Raw genomic sequence first — 25073 nt, forward strand, 5'->3', positions numbered from 1 at the left:
ATAGGGATGCTTAGTTTTGTACCCTTTCTTGTGGTCCATTGCGACCTAAGAGTAAATAAACAAACAAGGGTGAAAGGATACACGGTAGTCAATTCTATTAGTAACAACACGAAATCTGTAGGTGCAATATTTTTCAATTCGAAACAGGGTTGGATTTTCAGCAACTGAGAAAGTTTTTACCTTGGCTAAAATTTGATTAAATGAAAAACTGAAAAAAGTACGCATTCTCAATTTTACATATGTCCCAAAATTGAATTAAATAAAGTGTGCAAAACTCCCATTATTATATAGAAAATATAAATCAGTCGCTACTTTTACCTTAAAACTATCTTGATTTCATGGAATTACAAAGATTGATAAACTCAGTTTTTGTTTCCTTACACTTTCATCACTCTAAAAAGCGGGTAACAAGGCTAAAATTTCACACACAAAACTAAAACGTTTCGGCTGAATTTTCAGCCGAAACGTTTTGGTTTTGTTTGTGAAATTACAGCCATGTTACCCGCTTTTTAAAATGTTTTTTATCGTATATCTTGTCACAGGCTGCGGAGCATCTATCATATCTCACTCTAAAGACTGATTTAGTGACTGTATACATTCATTAGATCGATGTATCAGCTGGTCCAATTGTAATTAAAAACATATCCTCAATCTCAAAAAATTTAACCCTCTAATTAGCTGTTTGAATTTTACTGCGCTTTCAAAGCGCAGCATCAAAATTCAAAAGGGCATATTAAATTTAAATTATATTATCGCTATGTATTGAATGACGTAGCTACTAAATCAATCGATGGCGGAAGAACAAAAAAAAGACCGAGATAAACGAGACAATGCCAAAGTATCACAAGCACCATTTATGCTCAGACGCTACATTGCTCAACATCTTAATATTGTTATAATTTTCTTTTTAAACTTCTACACTAAATTTCATGAAATAAATTCTGCTTTTAATCTTGATGAGGAAAGAAATATCAGGTAAAATTTTCCAGTGACTCTGTTCATTGGTTTCTCCGTAAAAAAATTGGACAAGTTAGAGAAGTTTGACAGCCCAGTGCCTAGGCACAAATGGCGCTTGTGATACTTTGGCCGGAAGGTGACGATATGAATTTAAATCCTTGATGGTAGGAAGAAATAATTGTTTAACTTCTTTCTGAATTACTCTTGTTGAAAATTCACTTCAGCTTTATTTCTTTAGGAACTGACTCATGAAATTTATAATGGTAAAAAAAATATCAATTTAATAAAAAAAACCAGATTAGTCGGACTCACAGTGCGAAGCATTGGAGCAGCCACTTTCATCTAACGGTTGAGATGGCACAGGGAAGTGCCCCAATTTTGCTCTAATGACCATCACAGACAATATCGCTAAACTTAACCACAAACTCACCGCAACAAATGACATGTCAAAGATACACATGAATAAATAAAAAAATGGCAGCAATGCCAAATATCCATAAGATGCTAAAGATCGGAGGCTTAGTCGTGGTGGGAGGAGCCTGGAAACTCGCGGACAATATCCACTTTCAGAGTGTTTGTTGTAATAATAGATGACTTGCGGCCCACAGAGTATTTGCCTTGCAATCCCACCAACAAGGTCCTCTCTCCAGTATAGTTCCTTGAGTGTGTCTTTGAACTACACAATAACAGAACAAGAAGCTTAGGCGTTTTCGAAATGAAGTAAGGGTCTAATGAAATTTATTGAATGCATGTTGCCCGCATTATACTTGAACTTTTGGGGTCTCCTTGTAAGCATATTTGCAAAGAATACTTGTATTTTGGTTCACTTACACCATCTATTTAGATTCATTTCACATGAGGTAAAAACTGAATTTCAAGAATAATCAGCGTTTCAAAATTTTTTGCACCCCTGCCACAGAGTCACTTTAACAATTTTTTTCTCTCTTGAATATCATTGTGAATAATGTTCATACGAAAAAAATTCCCGGGAAATACAATGCAATAGAATTAAGTCTCTTGTTTCTCTTATAAATGAATGGCTATGTATCTCCACAAACAATGTCTGTAGGAGACGCTATCAAAACTATTTATTACTATTTGTTATCCTGAAAACTGCGGTTGTAAAAAACCCTATCTTTTACAAATAAGATTGGTTTTTCTATTCTAAGTTCAAAGAATAATGATCAAAAATCAGTAATGGTTGTGATCATCGAAGAGTATAGTTACCGGTTTCCCAGCATTGCGTGGGCATGATGAAAACTAGACCAAAAAGTTACCTAAAGGTTTTTTTTTAAATATATATCTAAAATGGAGAATTTGCACGCAATTTTTTTATTGCTTCATCTGAAAGTGCCTAATGAGCTGAGTTCGCAATATTTTTCATAATTTTTTTCTGACATGGGAAATTGGAGAAAAATTGATTTAAAAGTGAGAAAATGCGCCGCCTTGTGACGTCATCTGGCGGCATTTCCCATTTAAACACATGTATTTTAGCAGAATCGGTTATTTTGTCATATCTCCTCTAATAATCGCTCAATTTATGAATCAAGGGTATCTTCGTGTTCAGTTCACTCAGAGGATTCCACTTAAACAGGAAATTCATCAAATTTCAGACCCTTGCAAATTCTCCATTATTAGATTAATACTCATTTCTCGTTGCTTTAAACATTTGTGCTTTGCCAGTAGCACAAGTTTCCTCCAAAACAATTTTTAGCCGCCAGAAAAAAGGATCAGCAAAAACAGCATATGAAAGCTTTTTTTTTGCCCCTGTAACTTTAACTATAATGAAAATTTGTAAAAAGTATTCTTTAGAGGAGTGTTTGCTCTATATCAGAAACATGAGTAGAACATCCACTGTACAGATGGCTTCTAAATGCATAGCTCCACAAACTTTAAATGCAATTTTCTCAAAATGGCAAAACTCTACATCTGATATTAATTCGTATGATGCCTTATATGCGGAGGGCACTGATGGAAGCCCAATAAATGCATGTGTAAAATCTTATCTTAATAAGAAAGCTGACCCTCTAAGTGCTCCCACATTCTTTGTGAATCCACATGACTTGAAGACAAACTGAAATCGAATAAGAACAACACTTACCAGAGTATTGATGCAAAATGATAAATGAAACAGTATCCGAACGAAGACGGCACATTCCCAACTTCGGATGGGCTGCAGGTCAGGATCTCCTTGATACTTCAACTTCAGTCTTTTTTGTTTTCTGGATGAATTCTGGGGAAGCAATGAAAAAAATAAATGAACAAGACCACATTAAGCAGAGGAATTGGACAATAGCTAATTGTTTTTATTATGTAATATGATGTTCTTCATGACCTCATGGGCACAAAAAGCTTTAAAAATCAGACTTCCAGCGGGAAAAGCGAATTTTTTGGGCACATTTACACACATCATCTGATAGAAGTGTTGTAGTGCCAGATTACGATTGGTACTCAAGGAGAGCAAAACAGAGAAAGGAATGTGGCTCAGGATAGCTGGAAGAGACATGGATGGGAAAAGGACAAGGGTGCAATGCATACCTTTCTCTTCATGCTCTGTTGGCAGTGTGTGTTTTGTTTTGATTTGAAGTCAAGCCAAAGCATGAACGAATATGGGATGGCAGAGGACATAAGTTCAATCCCAAGGAGAGATTGAGGAAGGTAACATTTGTGCTGAGAGACAAGCTAGAGATTCCATTTGCCTGTTAGAGGCTGGTCCATTCAAATTTTATGGTTATGTACCACCATTAATTTGTCTTTTCTTTGGTCACCGGTTCTCTAAAGTACAAAGTTACATATGTAGAAGGATTTCATGCGGAAATTCTTTAAAATGTCTTCTCAAATCGTGATGCATGATTTACATCATACTTTTCTCTAAATGTAAAATTTTTCCCTTAGTATTTTTCGTGGAAACCTAAATACTAAAATCTCACCAGGGAGTCATCATCTTGATACCGAAATGATGCAGATAAGAAGGAAGAATTTATGAGATCACTTGAAAATGGCACAGATGAGTCAACGCAATCGAAGTTCTGAAAAAAAAAGAAAAATTATTTTAGATATTTTTTACCTGCAGAGGATAGGGCTGTTGTGCTAAGTTTTGGGCAGTAAATCCATATTTTGCCGGAGGTCCACTAATTACAGAATACGATTCTGCTTGTTTCGAAGAATAAGATATTCTTAACATGAAAGCCACGATTGAAACATTTATGCCGATAATTACAGAGATAAAATTGCGACTTCTCCTTCGGACCCCATATATTAAACATACTACATTTGTGTATTACTGTAAATTCGAAATCCTGTACTTACTGCTGACTGACTTAGCACAGCACAGAGTACTTGGTGTTCTGATAGCTATAACGTTCTCTGAACACATCAAGTGGAAAAAATCTTCTTCCGATCTAACATTTTTATATAGAAATTGTGGTGAAATAATAGGTTTACTATTTTCGTACATAGGAATTACTATTAAATATTATTTACTATGGAAAAAGGGATTTAAATTCATAGAGGCAAAAATTTCAGAAAAAACAATTTGTGTGAAGTTGGATCGAAAAATAGAGCTTGAAGATTTTCACCGAAAACCATTTATAGTGTCCTAAAAAATAAATTGCGAGCAAAGAAGTTATTTTATTTTATTTTATTTTAAAAGTCTCTTGCATAAAAACTGCATTTACAGTCATTATACAGGTCAATAACAAATTAAAATATTACAATAACAACGAAACAACAAATTAGCATGAAGCATACTCTTTCTGAAGCAGCTCATCATTACTATAAAAAGCTTCACGAAGTAGGAGCTGTTTTAGCTCCAACATAAATGGTTCATTTTTCGTTCATATTCGTGCCCAACGAGGGCGTAAAATTTCATAGAAATCTGACAATTTCACAACCAGAACATGGCAGTGTGTCACGGCTTTTCGACAGTTTTTTCTTAAAGCTGCGTTTTTTAAGCTATTTACTTTAACTTATGGGCGTTTTCCAACTTAAAATGTTTGTAGAGGACTCCTCTATGCAATGATATTAATAAATGATTAATTATGTGGTGTTGTGGTCTAAAATCCCTTTTCCTGTAGAATAGTCCAGTACCACATGTGCATCCGTGTGCAGTTTCGTGGGTAAAATTGTTGTGATATGTCATTCTCTTCTTTAGGATGTCTAGAATCAGAATTTCGATGGTGTCAAGTTCAAAAATTGAACCGACGCCCAGAATTCAAGATGGCGTCCAAGATGGCCGCCGCCATGGTGAAAGTTTTAAATTTTGCGGATAGCGTCGAGTCAGATGTCGATTCCTATGTAAAATGACACGAGGAATCCGAATATCACATTTAAAAACACCCCCGACCCAAAGGAGGGCTCCAAATCCAAGATGGCGGCCAAAAATACCACTCAGGGGTACTAATTTGCCTATACGGGTCCAAGTGCATAGTGATGTATCAATTATTAGGTTTTCGGGGTCGTAGAGTCCGAAAATGAGGTCCATTTTTCGCTGCGGCCCTCCAGAGACCCTAAAATCAAATATGGCGCCCAAAATGGCCACCGGTTTTACGGCTGAAACACCAATTTAGCGCAGCTATGATAAGCAATACGTTCAAAATTTAGTTTTGTGGGGCAAGGAGTTCGAATAGGAGATCAAATGTTTATTCCTACAAAAAATTAAGCCTCCGAATCGAAAATGGCTACCGACATGGTTGCCAGTTAGAGGCGCAGGCCGGTAAATGACTATTGATATTAAGGGGATTTGCCAAAGGAGCTAGGGGTTTCGATAAGGGCCGTTTTTCGGCCCATACCCTGAAATTCTTCAATTTTACGATTTTTTTGCTTCTTGGGAGTCTAAATTTTACGGAATGTGTCATGCTTTTGTCATTTTCGGCCTATTTAGGGGTCTAATGCTGGCCTAAACATGAGTCTGAAGGCTAATTTTTGCGGAAAATTCGGGTTTCTTGGCATTCGACGCGCTGCGCCCGCTGTTTCATAACGATCAAATATCATCGGAGGAGCAAATTTTCCTTCAAGTATGTTCTTTAAGGGTGTAAGATATAGTCACTCTGGCCAACTTTCGTCGATGGCAACCCTTGTGCTCAGTATTCGAAACTCACAGGCGCCAACGCGCCAAATGCGCCTAAAACATAGGTCATTGCTTCTAAAAAAGAAGGCTCTGCGCCAACGTGGCCCTTAAAAATTGCCCCTTTAAAATCTGAATATTCATATTAGGTGATCATTCGAAATTTTCAGCATTACAATTAGTGAGAGCTTTTTCTATTCTTCACGATTTCATCCTTAGTGCTTTTGTCTTCACCAAGTCACAGCTACCTACTAGTTCTGTTACAAAAACATCTAAATTTGCGTCTAATTTTTCACTAAATATGCCGTAATATATAGGCAAAAAGTCAATCTGGCCCCTAAAAAATCTTCAATGGCGCCTAAAATTCAGGCTTGATGCGCCCCATGGCTCCTAAAACTCAAAGGTGAGTTTGGAACACTGCTTGCGCTCATAGTGAAAACGAAATTTTTAGACTTTACTTGTTTTTCATCATTATTTAGATGGCGTCTGATTAGATCACAAATCTTAGAAATGTGTAATCTTATTAGGCGCAGTTCGAGGCTTTCATAGCGCAAATTTATCATAAAATGCAGAAAAATTACGCTTTCGTACCTTTAACACAACATACTTTCGAATTGTTGCATTTAACAAATCTGAAATTTGTTTGAAATTTTAACTCTGTTTGGACGCATTTCGAGGCTACCGTAACACAGAGCTTCATGAATTTCCGCAGAAAAACTTTTTTTTTACCTTAACACGAAATACTTTCGAATTGTTGCAATCAACAAATCTGGAAATTGTTTGAAATTTAAACTGTATTTAGACGCATTTTTTGACGAAAATTTTATAAAATACTAATCAAATGAACACTGTGGTTTCATTTAAGACTCTACATCAAAAGAGATAAATATCTTCGAAGGCCTCAAACTTTTTCTTTTCTCGTCTTTCCTCATCATCTTCTGTCTCCTCTTTCCTTCACTCTTTCCCCCTTTTTTTTGCTTTCGGCGGGGAGGGGGGGTGGGGGGCTTGAGCCCCGTACCTGAAAGTGACATAGAACCCTGTGGGCATATCCGGGTGGTATTACCAACGGCAGGTGGACGGTAGAGTCGTGGGCTGCCCAGCGCATATTGCATCTGTCATCTAGTACCTCGCTCATTACAGATATGAGGCTGAACTAGAAAAACTAAGCGTTTGCTAGATGAATACGCGTCATTTCTCCAAAATTCTACAATGGTAGCTCCAAATGAGTTGTCTGATGGGAGGAACCTGATGAAGAGGCAACAGATGAGGAAGCGGTAAGGAGGCTAGGCAGGAGTGAACCAGGAAAACCAGAGTTTCCAATTATTTTTGGGAAGTAGAATTCTGATCGATCGCAGGCAATAAAAGTGACGGAGGGCAGGGCTTGTCAGGGTGGGTAAAAAATCAGCATTGAGAACTCGTGATTCTGACACATGGCTTACTTTTTATTCGGATCCCAGATCACGGTCAATGTTTCAAAGTTGCATCTTCGTGCGTAAATATCACGTCAAAAATTCGTAAGATATTGGGTCGCCTACAAGCCCAAGATCATAAAAAAAACTTTACCTGCAAAAAATATGATCTATTTGCATCCCTGAATACAGTAATTTGAGTCCTACGTATTTATTTAATGCGCGTAATGCGAAATAATGGCTCAAATCTTGGGCCAACTCGGAATAATTTTCTCGATTTTTACCGATGATATGTGGCAATGCCGCGCCGCGATGGGAGTCTCTTTAGATAAGTACATGTAATGAACAAAATAATAATAGATAAATGCATGTGCATATTCACTAGTCATGTGATCGTTACGTATGAAAAATCAAGGGTTTTGAACTTTGCTGAATGAGCTCGACGAAGAACAGCCTCCAAATACTGAAATAATCACAAATAGTTTTCTGTGATTTTAGGCAACAAAATATGGCAACACCGGCTTTTTCTTTGGAGGAGGGGGGGGGCTTTTAATTCCATAAAGTTTTTTGGAGGGCTACGTACAATTTCCGCCAAGGAATCTATTTCTGGTTCAAGATGAGTAGCCCTTTTTTATGCCATTTTAATAATAATGATGAAAAACAAGAAAATTCTAAAAAGTTCGTTTTAACTATGAGCGCAAGGGTTGCCATCGACGAAAGTTGGCCAGAGTGACTATATCTTACACCCTTAAAGAACATACTTGAAGGAAAATTTGCTCCTCCGATGATATTTGATCGTTATGAAACAGCGGGCGCAGCGCGTCGAATGCCAAGAAACCCGAATTTTCCGCAAAAATTAGCCTTCAGACTCATGTTTAGGCCAGCATTAGACCCCTAAATAGGCCGAAAATGACAAAAGCATGACACATTCCGTAAAATTTAGACTCCCAAGAAGCAAAAAAATCGTAAAATTGAAGAATTTCAGGGTATGGGCCGAAAAACGGCCCTTATCGAAACCCCTAGCTCCTTTGGCAAATCCCCTTAATATCAATAGTCATTTACCGGCCTGCGCCTCTAACTGGCAACCATGTCGGTAGCCATTTTCGATTCGGAGGCTTAATTTTTTGTAGGAATAAACATTTGATCTCCTATTCGAACTCCTTGCCCCACAAAACTAAATTTTGAACGTATTGCTTATCATAGCTGCGCTAAATTGGTGTTTCAGCCGTAAAACCGGTGGCCATTTTGGGCGCCATATTTGATTTTAGGGTCTCTGGAGGGCCGCAGCGAAAAATGGACCTCATTTTCGGACTCTACGACCCCGAAAACCTAATAATTGATACATCACTATGCACTTGGACCCGTATAGGCAAATTAGTACCCCTGAGTGGTATTTTTGGCCGCCATCTTGGATTTGGAGCCCTCCTTTGGGTCGGGGGTGTTTTTAAATGTGATATTCGGATTCCTCGTGTCATTTTACATAGGAATCGACATCTGACTCGACGCTATCCGCAAAATTTAAAACTTTCACCATGGCGGCGGCCATCTTGGACGCCATCTTGAATTCTGGGCGTCGGTTCAATTTTTGAACTTGACACCATCGAAATTCTGATTCTAGACATCCTAAAGAAGAGAATGACATATCACAACAATTTTACCCACGAAGCTGCACACGGGACCTCTTATTTGTACATGTGGTACTGGACTAGAATATTAGAAATAAAAAACAAATAGTCTACTTGTTTATGGTTAGAAAAATATAAAAATACATAAAATAGGAAACGACTGACAGATGCTATCTAATTGTTTCGATGGATTCTGACAAAAAATTGATCTGAGTCTCAACACTTGCTGCTTAAACTGACAATGAGACTCTTGTACTGCTTATACTTGTTTGTCTTACCCTTAAGTGTTACTACACTATAAAAGAAAAGCGTTGCAACTTGATAAGAATGCACCAGCAGAGAATTAACAGATTCCTTGAATAAGACAAAAACACAACTAGTATGAAGAAACTCTAGGTAATTTTAGGTAAACTTACAGGAAAAATATTACGAAGATGATTCAAAGATTGAGATAAGAAAAACGGTGTCTTTTTCCTTTCTTCAACTGATTCCTGAGCGTCATAGTTTGTTGTAAAAAGAGTTGACCAAAAGCTTTTTTTTTCCAGACTTCGATCTGTTTCCAATCTAGACTGTGCAACATTCAATGCTTGCTCAATGACAGTTTTGAAGCCGACGAACTAAATTTAAAAAGAAAAGAGAAACATCATTCAACCAAGATAAATAAAATCCTACGGATAAAAATAGAGGGGGAAAAATTCAACGAGCTGATTCTCTAGTCTTTTGTGGTGTGAATGGCAGATTCTATATTCACGAGAGTATAAAACATTTTTCTTGGTCTGATATCAATTCAACTTAGAGAGAGACAATTGGTTATCTCAGTTTCGTCAAAGAAAGCTATTCATGTTAGGGGCGTGTGAGACTTGTGAAAGGATACAAATATTTTTTTTCTTATGATGATTATTAAAGTGTACATACCAGATTAACAGAAGAAGATCCAGTGATTGGCTCATAAATGAAGTTAGAACCTTCCATGTCTAGAATTGATTGCCGAGCAATTACACCCAGGCTACTGCTTTTATTCAACCCGTTTTCAACTTCCTTCAGCGAGTCCATCAAATTAGGCGTTGCAAATACCTAGATTTTAGACAGATTAATTATTATAAAGTGCAAATTGTATAGTCTTATAATAAACTTTGTAAATTATCTTGATTTTATTTGCCAAAGGTTGTGTTAATTTTGACCAGGAAAGTTACGAGACTTCACAAAGTGGCAAGGAATTTTTTGATACATATGGGTTCCCTCTCCGCTCAGCATATATTTGCTCCTATTTCAATGGAGCCTTCCTTTGCACAGCCATGAAAATAAATGGAGCAAAGGACTCCAAACGGAACACCGTAGAATTTCGTGCCCGCTAAATTGTGTCATTATTTGATATGATGTCCTCTACGACCCTCTAAGCTTGGTAAGCTTTTGAGATCAGACTTTTTTTTTCAGCCAATTTCAAAAAAGGTAGAGCTGAAAAATGAACTTTTGGAAATTTGTGTACGAATTTTCTTATAAAACAAGGCACTACTGCTGTCAAAAATGTTGTCCTGTTATGATCCCATCATTGTAGAGCAACTGACGCTCAGTTACGTAGCATCTGTCTTATCTTTTTGGGCGGCGAGCAGCAAGGAAAGGGGAGCTCTAGTCGATCATTAACAATTCTAATAGATAATGCATATTAAAATGCCAAAAAAATTCACTTTTCAGCCTTGTCATTTTAGATTTTTATGCACAGAAAGTATGATTTTAAAAGCTCATCGTTCTCAAGAGGTCATGAAAAACATCAAATCAAAGAATGATTAAGTTTGACTGGCACAGAATACCTTAATTTTTCGTATAAACCTATGGCTCCTAGTAACTATGGTGGGATTATTAGGCTAAGAATGAAGAAAGTTTTGGGCCTCCTTATTTTCAAAACTCCTCATTTTCCTGAATATTTCGAAAGAGCTGACCTTTTTATTGTGCTTGCAAATCTCTTTAATTTTGCAAATGGTGCATGGTTTTCACACTAATACAAAACAGCCACCTTATTTCTAAAGTCTTTTTTTATGAGCATTGCATTTTATTCATTTAGAAAAAAACAAGCTAACAGCATACACAAAACAAGTGTAAGCATTACACAGTATAGAACCAACCAGTGACATGATGAGGAAAATGAAAACAAAAAAGAAGATAACAGCAAAAAAATAACAATCTCAGTAAACAGAGAGAATCTTGTCTTTGATGAAATTCGTAAAAAAAAAAGTAGGAATACGTGGTCATTTTCAAAATGTTTTTCTTTACAACCTTTCTATTTTCGCATTCAACTCTTTTCCTGAAACCATCAATTCGAAAATACTTTTTGAGCGTTTATGTGACTGATCAAAAACAAGCTTACTTGTAAAAGCCTGTTCATTTTTCAAAAAAAAAAAAAAAAAAAAAAAAAAAATATTCAGTATGTAATTCATTCAAAAACGCAAAACAGAGAGTGCAATTGCATGACAATTCAATTTTAAACCTGAAACAGAAGAGAAAAAAAGACATCCGGGTTTGATATTACCTTCGTGAACCTGAAGAGCATACAGGAATTTTTTGGTGTTGCAAGGTCTAGCCTAGCAAACCGTCCCACAACTTGCTGGAAAAAATATGTGTAGAGTAGAAGATTGCTTGCTATGAACTGCAACCAAACGCTGTCAATTGGCTCTTGACTAACATCTTCATTTAACCTTGACAGAAAACCAGAAGGAGCAATTTAGTGAACAAAAACAAAATACTTCCTCCTCGTCCTACCTGTGCGAAATCATGTTTTGTGCTCCTTTACAGGTACTTCTTTTGCTATGATAATTTGTAGGTCATTTTGTAAGTACGTTGTTTTCAACATGGTGAGTGAGATGAGTGGGATGTAATAAATACTTCTCATTATTATTTTCTTCTTCTTAAAAATAAGAAAAATTTAACCGATTGTCTGTGCGCAACAAGACAAGTGCGCATGAATGAGACAAGTGCAGAAAAGTTCAATACATATGTGATGCAATGCAGTTACATACTGCCTTGCATACGAAGAAATGCTGTAAGAGCAGTATTTCTCCCTCACTCAATGATCTCTATTTCATGTCTTTTTACAGAAATATGTAAAAAATTTATATCATTGGATACTTTATGGTACAAGGACTCAGAAAACGCGTCCTCCCTGAAACAGGCGTACGCAAGTATACATTTTTTTACCAAAGAGGTCCTATATTATTTTCTTCCCTTTCAAAAAAGCAAATTTGAAGTGTTCTATTACAGGGCTTCAAATTTTCTACAGTTCAAATGATTCACCATTGCCTTGTAAAGTGTTGGTGAAGAAGTGTCCTTTCACATACCAAGACATCGGTCAATCTTCAGGCAACATTGATTAAAATTGCAAACTGAAATTTGAAATTTTACAAAAAATGAAGGGGAAAAGAGCTCCTTTCAAACATTTCTGTCATCCTCATCTGCTCGGGAGTTGCTAATAAAAGCTTATTTTTTTCTCTTTTAACTGGAAAATGTCATGCATTACTGAAACTGAGAAATCACATTGCTTGATACTTCGCGCTCCAGAGATCTAAGATGATACAATCCTCAAGAAAATCCAAACGAATGTTACAACTCCTGTCCAGTAACACTACTTGTTGAAACAGTGACACAATTGAAAGGATTTTAGTAACTTCTCCATTTTATAAACAATCTTTTTTCTCAATTACCTCCAACGATTTGATGTGTATCTCCATGGTTGGATATAGCTGAGCCATGTTTCTTCGACAAGACGAAAGGAAGAATCAATGGGCCAATGTTGCATTGCTTCTTTCAGGAACAAATAAATATTCTTCTGACATGATATTAAGAGAGACCTGTTGATCATTAATAAGATAACTATGATAAGTGATGATCAATAAAAAACAAGCAGTGAACTCCAACACAATGTGTTGATAAGGCGCGTCATTAACTCGCACATATCAACCCCTTTAGTTTTCATTTACAGAGATTTCAAAAAAGGCAAGCAGCACAACAAGAGAATTCACGATCCAACAGTGCAAGGTCAACGACGCACCTTGACGAGACCGTGTATTGTGAATCTAGAAAGCTATTCGAACAAATTTAAGTTTTTTGATCTGCCTCAAGCAAAATCTTATCAGATTCTTGAAGAAAAGTGCTACGGAAAAATTTAAGCGAAGAAAGGAAAAATTCTGTCGAACTCCTAGAAGATAAAGTCGATTTAAAGGTATTTTGGGGCTAAAATACCCAAATCACCGGTATTATAAATCCCGTTATATTATTGAAAAGAGATTTACTCGATATAAATGCAATTGTATTAAATATGTCTTGATTTTTTTATTTTAAACGTCTTTTCATGCAAAGAAGCTTAACCATGTCCATGCTTTATTCATTCATGAATTGAAAGTAAGCAATCCACATCCCGAAAATCTACCGATTTGCCGTGAAAAATTGCAGAAACTTGATATACCAGGTCGATGTACCCACTCTTTGAATTTACCAATCGATTTAGTGAGTGCACGTATGTGAAAGTCAAAATGCTATAGTCATTTTGGGTGCATTCATTTTTCATGAAACAATTGTAAGTAATTTCAATCCCGAAAAACCATACATTTTCCGTATAAAATCGAAAAAATCAAAATATGTCGACTCCCTGACGTGAAAATTAAATTCTACGTGTGAAAATACTTATGTATCGATATGCTGAACAGAATGCCCGCCTCTCCTCGTAATTTACAAACCGTTCCTATACTCATCTCAAAATTTTTCTCAGAGCTTTGTGTTATTATCAGCTTCCATTTAAACCCCGGTTTGATGGCCGAATCGGCTGCCCAAAAAGCAAGCCATTTTTGAAGGGCTCTATGAGAAATTCGTGATATTATCAGCTCTCAGGAAATCACCCCATGGGTAAAATTGCTGGTATAAATTTTCGAGAGCTTAAAATAATCGTATTCAAGAAACTAAGGCATTAAACTATGGAGTCAATTTCGTTTTAATAATGTAACGGGATTTACTTGTCTTCAGGTCAAAACTCATACAAGGAAGCCCCTTGCAAGAGGCTAATTTTTTGTAATTTCACTCAATTTTTTCTCCTTTTTATAATTGAAATTGCTTGTCACATTCTGAGGTCAATCATATTAAATTGTAATTTATACATTTCTTTTTTTCCCCCTTCATTTTATTTTTTGTTTGGAGAAGTTTTGTTGATTTCTTCGGATTTCGAATACTGTAACTTCTCTTCTATTTGGCCGATTTTTATGAATGAGACCTCTTTTAATTCGTGTTTCAACGGAGAGTAAGAAAAAAATTGCTAAAAACTCGCGAAACAATTTTTTTTGAAAATTGGGCGAATCCTAGCGTGACGGTGAAATGGTTAATGAAGCGTAAGTAATTGGGCGAGGGGCTGAGGATCCCGGCCTAGCTTGGCGACCGTCATTAGCTATTGTTCGTCGAGACGCCGACGCAGTGATCAGGAGCGTGGGGAAGAGAGGGGTAAGTGGATTCCTGTATGAGCCACGTTTAGCTAATGGTCTAATGAGTCTCGAGGCTCATCACAGATTGCACTTACACAGATTGCACTGTATTTCTTAGTTTTAATAAGAAATAAAATATAATTCTGTAAAATTAGTAAATAAATACCAAGACAATTATTCAGGATGTCAAAGACTGACTGAAAACTTTTTATTAACCTCATATGATAAGAATATTATTATCAGCTGATACTGACATTGTTGTCAGATGAACAGCACTATTAGAGCACGGGTACCAACTTTTGAAAAGTATAACAGAGGTGTGGAGATCTGTCAGAGCAACGTTTTGAACAAAACGGAGGAGTTAAATTCTCATTCCGAGAGTGCCGACCTGCTCAGCCATCCTCGAATCAGTTCGCTTGATTCTGCTTATATATGCATATTTTAAATCAGCGCGTCGTACTCTTAGGCTTTTTTTAAGAAAACCAAGTAACGTAGACTCTTGGTATTCACTGCACATAAACTAGAGAGCCCCAGAATGAGAAACAACTTTAAATCATAATTATTGACGGATAAATAAACTTTTTACACGCTTTGGAAAATCTCAGAAGTTCGCGGTAGTCACTTTTCGGTAAGGAACTAAGGGACTCGGTTATTGTATCGAGCAGGGTTCGAAACGATCGCAAAGGCGGTATACTACGTATACGCGCCAAAATGCTCAAAGTCAACTCCTGCTGAGGGTAAAATAACCTGCACAAGTGAGAAACCCCACTAAATGAGTAAGATCGGTTGGTCGAGTTTTTTTGCCCATTCATGCAATGGTAACAAATTCCTTGATAAGAGAAAATCCACCCAGCCAAGTGAGCAGATTTTCTTGGTCAGATATTTCGCAAATCCCGAATATGTGAAGAACTTTCACGTTTTTCCCTCCAAATTATTTTTAGCTCATCCAGTTTTCAGATCTTATCTTCCTTTTTCCATAACTTTTTATTACTCCTTTTCGTTTCCGGTGCGCAATGGCGAGGCACCATCACTCGCCACCTCGGTGACTCAGCACTTGCTGTTGGGATTCATAACCACTGGAACATAAGGCGAGTCGATGTGATGACCATCTTCTGTCCACATCATTATTTATCTTTCCCCACATCAGCCGGGATATTACTAATAATGCAGGCGCCAGGCATGCACTTGTCTGCAGGCTACAGGGCATGGGGGGGGGGGGGGGGGGGCAGACCAGTGTTCGAAACTCACAGGTGCCAACGCGCCAAATGCGCCTGAAAAATGAAGGCTCTGTGCCACCGTAGCCCCTAAAAATTGCCCCCCCCCCTCCCAAAAAAAAAAAAAATCCTAGTTTTTCCGAAATTTCTCCCAAGTAACAGCTACTAGTTCTGTAACTAAAACATCTTGCGTCTAACTTGTCACTAAATTCGCCGTGATACATAGGCAAAAAGTCAATTTGGCCCCTAAAAAATCTTCAATGGCCCCTAAAAATTGAGCTTGATGTGCCACATGGATCCTGAAACTCCAAAGAGAGTTTTGAACACTGGGGCAGACCGCAGGGGGCTGCAAGAGATTCTTAACTGACGTATTGCATCGGCAGCAGTGGAGCATAAGGGATGTATTGCCATGTGGGACAGCGGGCACTTCTCAAGCTCCCTGATGCTTTATAGTTGGAGTTCCAATTATGCGTTATTATAATTTATGCATAGTTCAACCCACAAAGATGCAATCTATGGGTCCATAATTAACTAGGGTGACTTTGCTGATGTTTTGATGCAAAATTTGAAAGTAAGTCATGGAAAATAGGAGATTTCGTTAAAGAGTGAAACCTTGTTGAGAGAGCACAGAGCCCCGATCTCAGTGTGTGTTATCACTTAGCAGGAGTTGACTGTACTGACTTGCATTTTTCCCCGGCTTTTTCAAGTAAAATTTAAATATATATTAAAAGTGCTGCTAACTTCAAAAGTGAATTATTACTGAGTGAAGAATATTCCTTAGTAAGCCTAATGTTACCATTAATCAAAGGTTTACTTGTCAAATGGATGCAAAGTTTTGTGAAAAATATTGATAAATTCTCTAAAATAGGTACCTCCTGAATTCTAACATGGCTTCAGAACCATCAGCTCTAGAATTGGAAAAATAATGAAAATGTTTGATCATGACTCTAACTAAACGAAAATGTTCAATGGAGGTAGTAGAATCGGTAAATTTCCTGGCCACCTGAAACAAAAAAATAAAAAATTAAGGCATGTTATCTACATGCAGACTAATGTAGAGTTCTCTCCTTGTACATTGAGATGACTGTCAATCTCAAATTAGCTTTATATCCTATCCTGTAAGTATGTGGGTGCATTCAGATGGCACGATGAATAGTTAGACTAAAGATCAGCCGATAGTCAATCAATGTTGTTTCAGAGGAGATTTGCCTTTGTCTTCAACCTGCAATGACTGAGCTCGAACAAAGATTACTTTGAAAAGTATTATAGATGTAACTATTTAGGTAGATAAGATTCATTGGAGGTAATTGCTGAAATTTCAAGGCTATCACTAAGAGAGTTAAAAGTATTTCCTATGAACAAAAGCCCTTTGCAGCTTATTCTTTTGCAGACTAGAGAGAGTTTCCCATCAAGATTTTAAAATAAGATTTTTCAACCTAGCTCGACAAAAATTGATCCACTGGAAATTTTATGTGGAGGACTAAGTTATACGTATACTATCACAAATAAAGAACATTTTTTAATTTTTCAAAACTTTTCTGTTATATGTTCACCTTTTTTTGCAGTATTAACTAGACTTTCCTTGGAAAAACAATAAGAGGATGGCAACGCTTCGAGAAATGAGTGGCCTTGCATATAAAGCTTAATGGGAAAGAGATAAGAAATTGGGTATACCGCTTACTTTAAAGGTTGATGAACTTCTAACATAAGAACCCCCAACAGGAGATTTTCGAGATCGGGACAAAGTTGGTGAACCAGGCAACTAGAAAGAGGAAAACAATTAAAAATCATTAATTTTAACCATCTGAAAATATTAGGCACATGAAACTGGCTCCACTAGGGAAACCTAAAATTACACAGTTTGGATGTTTGAGATTTTGTCTCGAGATTTAAAAACCAAAAGCCTACGGGTACAGATCATCTTTTATCTTATTTAGTGGAGGATTGAGATCCCATAATTATATAGGAATGCATGTGCAAAAGTTGATCCTATGGCGCAATTCAGCACACTATGACATATTTCTTGCAGTTTTGGATGTAATAAACATCCCTTGGCTCTATGTCGCAGTTGCTATGTAGCCCTCACAACAAGCTTCTTTGTCTTAGCCATGCTTACGTCCAAGTCCCATTTTCCATATTCTTCTACCAACTAGCACATTATCCAATCTAAATCTTCTTATTCATTTAGGGCGATTGCGACCTGATCATCCGCAAAGCATAGAAAGTAATTGGATCGCCCATCAGTAAAGGGAAAACCTATTCTGGAATTTTTCTTTTCTATCCTTTTAAAAAATCCTTTAAATATACTTCAAAGAATATCAGTGGCAAACTAGAGACTTGTTGTAATCCTTATGTGACTGACAAGGAGAAATCTCAAGTCTGCAATTCTACCTTTTATGATATAGTATTACTGAATAAGTAATGGCGAAAAATTGCAGAACACCATGTTCCTCATTTTTGTCTTCAGTCTCTACTGTGTGTTCGGAGCAAACACACGTCCTCACTGCTACGCAAGGCTGCACTTCTAATTTTTACAAAGTTGGACCACTAAACTTGACCACTAAAGTGTGTAAGCAAGAGTTGCATTTATAGTGTACTAGGGCGCTTTGAGACACCTAGACACTACTGGAATCTACCAAGGTGGAGATTTTCCAGTCGCTGGTATTTTGCCATCTCTTCCTGAGTGCCATCTATGCATCTTTTAGTTGGACGCCCTCTCTCTGACGGCCCTCTGTGATGTAGACCTGGAGGTGCCCACTCTGAAATCTTTTTGGGCAATGCGATATCAGCCATTTTCTGCGCATGCCCATAACAAATCAACTATGTACCAACTGCTTCATCATGATATCATGCGTCATTGCCTCTTCAATGCCCATCGTCTCTTGCACACGTACATTTCTAATATGTTCTCTCCTCAAGATTCCACTCCCAACAAAAACGCACCATTGAAGTGCTAAGTATAAGATATTTTTCAATTGAACACCTGTAGGCCTATAGGTGATATAAGACTGAGTTAAAAAATGCATCGAGTTCAATCGCATTACCAGAGATTACACTTAATTACATCTTCCTTCTGTTTTGATGTAAAATATTTTAATGAATACTTTTATTTTTACCAGATACATCCATTTTTATGATAATAAGCAATTAACCAGTAGTTGCTTTACCATACATTATTTCTAACTTATGATAATTGTATATGTTTCCTCTAATTGGAAGTTACAATAAATAAAACTCTTTAAAAAAAAAAAAGAAAAAGAAAGAAAAGATACATCCATGGAAAAAAATTACACTTACTTGAGAGCTTTGACTTGGAATGTTTAACCAAAAATCAATAAGAACTTGAGCCAGTAACTCTGAACGCCAAATTTCCGGCCTTGATATTTGACTCCTTGTGCTAAGGGTAGGGGGCGGTTCTTGCAGAAGAAAAACTCCTGGCTTGAAAATGGTGGATGACCTCATCGTTCTAAAAAATAAAAAATCAAATGAGCACTAGGGCTGTCTTCAAATGACTGCAAGGTCCTCGTAGGTAGAAGGGGGGGGAAGGGAGTGGCAAGGGGAGTCAGAAATGTACCTGACTTGAGGAGGGGGGGGGATTTGAAAAGAAAAGCCTGACATAATTTGAGGGAGACTCTACAGTGCAAATTTACAACAAATGTTAATAAAAACTTTTAACAGCTTCATCTGAGTACTGAGCAACTAAGCCAATTCAATGCTAACTTAAACAATCATTAGGGCCTTTACTAATTCACTCACAGACTCAGAACTTGATCAAAATTATGAGTGACTTCATTAACAACTGAGTAAGATCTTGAATCAGTATTAATAACACTAATCCAGTCGATATGAAAGAGGCGGTTTTGTTAAAAACTCTCTAATCAGCCAGAGATGTGCGAATCATGTAAATTTGAATTATGAAAATAATATGCTAAAATCTGTATTTTGTATTTAATGTTGTATAAGAAGATATCCAGAACTCTAGGCAGGCATATTGTGAAGAGACTAAGCTTAAGAAATGCTGAAGGCTGCTGATCATGCTGTATTTTTGAACGGTAGGACGAGATGGAAACCTAAGTGAGAGATGTACAGTGAGCATTCTTACGCATGGTTCAGATAATGCGCTTTTCTCAACCCTAGAATTATTCAGTGCTGAGATGAAAAAGTATTATGAGTTACCTTGGTGAACTTTGAACCGGACTCCTGATTCGATGCATGCTAACAGAGTTGTAAACTGGAGGTAGAACTTGTGAATTATCAATCGGTAAAAATGCAAGTAGATACTCGTGCGTCAGACGTGCATATAATGACTCGACATTTGCGATATCATAGAAATCTGCTGAATTAGCAATCCACGGGTTCACCAGATGATAACCAAAGTTGAAAAGAAACAGTTCCAAAGGATCTAGAAAATTTGTATTAAGGAAAAATTACCTTGAAGTAAGCTCTTACATTAAAATTTTAGTTACAAGACCAAGTATGTATTATTATATATTACAAAATAAATAAGCACTTAAGAGAGAATTTACCAACTTCTCAAAGATTTTCTGATGAAATTTCTTTGTTGTCCATGGTAGTTGAAGAAAACCAATTAATACAGAGAGGTTTGGAAGCTTACGGTCTCCGCCCAGACGGATTTAGCAATATGGCACCATTTTAGCATCTATGATGGAAAAATATAAGCAAGATCAAGCAATGAAAGAAAATAATAGGAAGAATTGAGACAAAACTAATTTTTTCCCCGACCAGAAGAACACGATTCACACAACAAAAATTGCTTAAAATTTAACTCTAACCACAATATTGGCACTGGTTATGAAAACTTATAATTTCCTGCTTACAGGAAAAATCATAGTCTACATGAATCAAACCGGGCATTACGACAGCGGGCTTATTGATCAAGCAGTGATCCTTTAATTTTAAAATTGCGACAGCCTAAAAGCAAAATTCCTAAAAAGGGTTTGGAATAAACTCAATGAGTCAACTCAAATGATAACCTATTTCAGTAAGAGATAAAAACATATAAAAGTAAATTTTATTAAAAAAGGATACTCAAGGACAAAGAGACTGGATTTCTCGATCGGTGATCTATTTGAGCTCTTGACTGATAAAAAGATGAACTAACACCATTTTCAATTTGTTGACAGACTTGGTCCTAAAAAACAACAAAAAAAGGAGAGATTGTTACATAGGTTGATAACAACAGAACAGAAAATTTTTCTATTACCTACCCCAAATCCCCCCCACCCCCAAAAAAAAATTAAGTTAGGTAATGTCACACAGAGAATACATGAGAATAGAGAAGTGGTTACTGTTGTCCCGACAACAGTTGAAACAGAAATAATAACCTGTCAATAATAATTTGTCTCTACCAGCTCAACATTTTGCCTATCCATATCTTCTTTAAATTTTATGGACTTAATCACTATGACTTGCTGCAAAGCACCTCAGCATAGTGAATGGCAGGTACACTAAAATATGCTTGACAGAGATAGAAGTTCATGAAACAAGCCAAAAAACACAAACTGTGTGAACAACTGCCAAAACTACAGATTTTTGTGACGTTATTGAATACATTGGAACAATTGCTTGAAATCTTTTAAATTTCAGGCAAATTGTTTTTCTCTTGAATTTCCCAAAGTGATTAGTGCACTGCTTGCAGGCTCACCTTCATATTTCAATGCTTTTCATTAATCAACTCCATTTGGTCAAAATATTATACAGAATCAGATGTCAGAGTTAAAAAACCCACCCAGAACTTGAGATGTTCTCAGTTCAAAGCTTTGGAACACAAATTTTTGAACGAATGATATAATTAACTGCATTTAGTAAAAAACGAAAAAAAAGAAAGACACAAAATAGTTGCAATAAAATGGAAAATTTCTTAATTCAAAAATTATTAAGAACATACAATGTGTCTGGCTACCAGGAAAACCGGTATGGGTGCTCAGGAAATGTGGTGGCCCTGAAAAGGGCCGTTTTAGAGATGGTAAGAAGCTGGATGCCTGAAGGCTGGAGCGAGTGAGGGAGAGCAGGGGCTGCGTTGCATGATTCGGCTGGACTGGATGACTGAGCACAAGTGATCGTATCATGGGAAGCCGGGGGCGCTGCTCTTATACCCCCGGGGAGTGATCGTGTTGGCCAATCACAAGTGAGCGCAGGACGCGGTGCTCTGGAGAGGCGGTGATTGGCCGCCACAGGTCACCACTATGGGTGCTCAGGAAATGTGGTGGCCCTGAAAAGAGCCGTTTCAGAGATGGTGAGAAGCTGGATGGCTGAAGGCTGGAGCGAGTGAGAGAGAGCAGGGGCTGCGTTGCATGATTCGGCTGGACTGGATGACTGAGCACAAGTGATCGTATCATGGGAAGCCGGGGGCGCTGCTCTTATACCCCCGGGGAGTGATCGTGTTGGCCAATCACAAGCGAGCGCAGGACGCAATGCTCTGGAGAGGCGGTGATTGGCCGCCACAGGTCACCACTATGGGTGCTCAGGAAATGTGGTGGCCCTGAAAAGGGCCGTTTTAGAGATGGTGAGAAGCTGGATGGCTGAAGGCTGGAGCGAGTGAGAGAGAGCAGGAGCTGCGTGGCGTGATGCAGCTAGACTAGATGAATGAGCACAAGTGATTGTATCGTGGAGAGCCGGGGGCGCTGCTCTTATACCCTCGGGGAGTGATCGTGTCGGCCAATCACAGGCGAGCGCGGGACGCGCTGCTCTGGAGAGGCGGTGATCGGCCGCCACACCGGGAAGTTGAGTTGGAAAAGAAAATTAGGGAAAATCGGAAGCCAGAGGGTAGGGAAAGAAAATTTTGCCAGATACCCTCGCGCATAAAAGAAGCATTGGGTCTTTTCGATACTCCAATATGTAACTTTAACATTGATATGCTCTTCGTTACTGAGTAGATCTTTTGATGGTAGTATGGACTAAGCCGTGAAGGGTGCTCATCGTGTGGTGGCCCTAAGAAGGGCCGTTGGAAAGAGCGAGCCGGCCGGCTGCATGATGTCCGCTGCGTGCTGTGTGGTGACGTGAGTCCCGTGTGACGTACGGGCGCGGAGTGACAGGTGAGATGAGCTCGCGGCTACATATAGCCGTGGCAGTGTCGAACTCCAGCCAATGAGCTGCGCTGGTTGGCGGAGTGGTGGCTAGCCGCCACAGTAGGTAAAAGGGGAAACTAAAATTTTTGCAAGAAAAAAGACTCACCGGCAAATATTGGAAAGGGAAGTCATATTTCACACAACTGTCAGATAAGAGTTTATAACAAAGTTTCAGAAATGGTCCTGATGGATGGAAAAAACTCAACAAATAGTTATACGTCCTAGGGTTGGCACTATAATGTGTTGTTCGCAGACCCCATCCCATTGAGTTGAGACCAAAAATGTCTGCGATCAGTACTGGAAACAATTCCTCTAATTCTTTGATTGTGAACTCCTCAAACAGTTTGGTAGCATACTCTGCCCGTTCCGGAAGAGGAAAAGCAAACAACTGTTGTATTTTGGCCTGTGAACAAATATGGAAAGCTTAATTAAAGCACGGTAAATGTATTCTTAATTTATCACAGAATAGAGCTAGCCCATATAGGGTGCCTTTGAAATTATTCTGCGTTTCTGAGTGCACGTCCAACTGAAGTACAGGTACTAGAGTTCCAAACCTATTTGGACATGGCATAAAAATGTGTTCAGGATATCAGGTCAAAAGTTTAATAATGAATCAGAAAACTGATTTGCTATCTGGTTACTTGTCAAGTTTCAGAGAATAGTTATTTAGCATCAAAATATGTAATTTTGAGCAATTAAAGAGGGGATGAGAAGTTTTCTTTAACTTAAAATGTTCGTGACTTTCCCAGGGTTTTAAGACTGAAAATGCTTTGTGCAAGAAATTTTTTTTTTTTGGAGTTACTAACACTGAAAACCGCATGGGTGCAGAGGGTTCTTTAGAGCAAAAGGTAGTCACATTCTCAGCCTTAAAATGCCTTCATTTTGGAGAGATATTCTCATTTTGCAGGAAGGTTCTGAGTTTGCATAGAGCTAAGCTATCTTAAGAAACAAAGCGCTGACCTGATTTTTCTTATTCTTCCTTGAGTAAAATTGGAGACAAGAGTGAAATAATAAATAAAGGAGTACCAGCTTTCATGTCCTTTGGACCGACAATAAGTGCCAGAGAGAATTTTAAAAGTGGCTCTTGTGTTTCAATGTGTGTAGTCATTTCAAACGGAACTAGCGTCAAATAAGTTGGCGGTTGTTGACCAACTACCACTTCTCAAATGTAGACCAGGCCATGCAACTGTGTAGGGCAGCAATAGCGCCTGTGGTCAATCCTTGATCAGCACTAAACGACCAGGAAAGAGTCTCTAGCAAATAGAAAGTAAATAGCTGCCAGCTTTTCTGATGCTAGTTCCACTTGAAACAGTACTTTAATAAATTATTTTCCGATTCATTTTTTAAATGAAGACAAGATATTGGCATTTGCATAGTTGCGGAAAACTATTGACTATTCTTCCTGAGTTACAATGGAGCATTACTTAGAATTTTTGGTAGATAAAGATGATTTTCTGGAATAGTTTCACCCTGGGCTTCCCCAATGTGAGAGATTACTTTGTTGATTTTTTGACAGTCTATCCAAAAGATAATTCAAGATTTTGATCCTAGTCATAATTAATTGGCTGTAATTATGAGGACTTCCTTTGAAAGGTCAAATCCTCCCACTGGTATTAACAGTGCAACAAGCCATGCGCCTCGTATTGGACATTAGACTAAATTCAGCATCCCGAGTGCCCCCTTCAACGCAGGAGCATTGCTAAGGAATTATGAAACAGGGAAAATTTTTGGGAGTATCTCAATATTTTAGCTAGAAGCAGAGTTCATAAAGATTACGGTGAGTAAGTCTCATAAGGCATGAAAAGCGGACAGAAGTAACTTACATTCATGGTAAACATTGGGACGTAGAAACTAAAGGCCAACACTCTTAATTAATTCCTTCCAAACACAAAAGAGAGGCAGATTTCACACTAAGCAGTATTCAAAAAAAGTTAAGAAAGTGATATCGAAATTAATTTTGATGTCTCCGGCAATGAATAAATTTTTGAAAATGTGTCTGTAATCTACTATCAACGAGAAACAGAAACCTAACCAACCAAAGAAATTGTAACCGACCATAGAGTACAATAGAGTCGCAAAGTACTGGAGCGCCGATGAAGCCAATCCATTAACAGGCGTTTCCGAGCCACGTGTGCTCCGAAAATAGTGAACCATTTGCGAACCCAACGGCATTTTGTAACACGGCGGCTTATGGAGAAATCAAGAATTGCTTGTGTTTTTTAGGTATTTTATAATTCAATCAGCATTAATTTTTGCAAA

The 25073-nt window shown here is 37.7% G+C and overlaps 1 protein-coding gene across 1 annotated transcript; it reads right to left on the minus strand.

Annotated features, from left to right (window-relative positions):
- Window positions 1-1155: 1155 nt before the first annotated feature.
- Window positions 1156-24859, minus strand: LOC109037364 (sphingomyelin phosphodiesterase 4). Its single transcript, XM_019051966.2, has 14 exons — window positions 24638-24859; window positions 22921-23217; window positions 20776-20878; window positions 19903-20128; window positions 19024-19192; window positions 17408-17488; window positions 16599-16729; window positions 12749-12895; window positions 11581-11746; window positions 9972-10130; window positions 9473-9673; window positions 3888-3986; window positions 3059-3190; window positions 1156-1633 (listed from the first exon to the last, which is right to left on the minus strand). Exons 1-14 carry the CDS (start codon window positions 24650-24652, stop codon window positions 1256-1258), a joined length of 2304 nt encoding a protein of 767 aa, XP_018907511.2. The 5' UTR covers window positions 24653-24859; the 3' UTR covers window positions 1156-1255.
- Window positions 24860-25073: the final 214 nt, after the last annotated feature.

This window comes from Bemisia tabaci, chromosome 5, assembly GCF_918797505.1.
Source record: "Bemisia tabaci chromosome 5, PGI_BMITA_v3".
NCBI classification, from domain to species: domain Eukaryota; kingdom Metazoa; phylum Arthropoda; class Insecta; order Hemiptera; family Aleyrodidae; genus Bemisia; species Bemisia tabaci.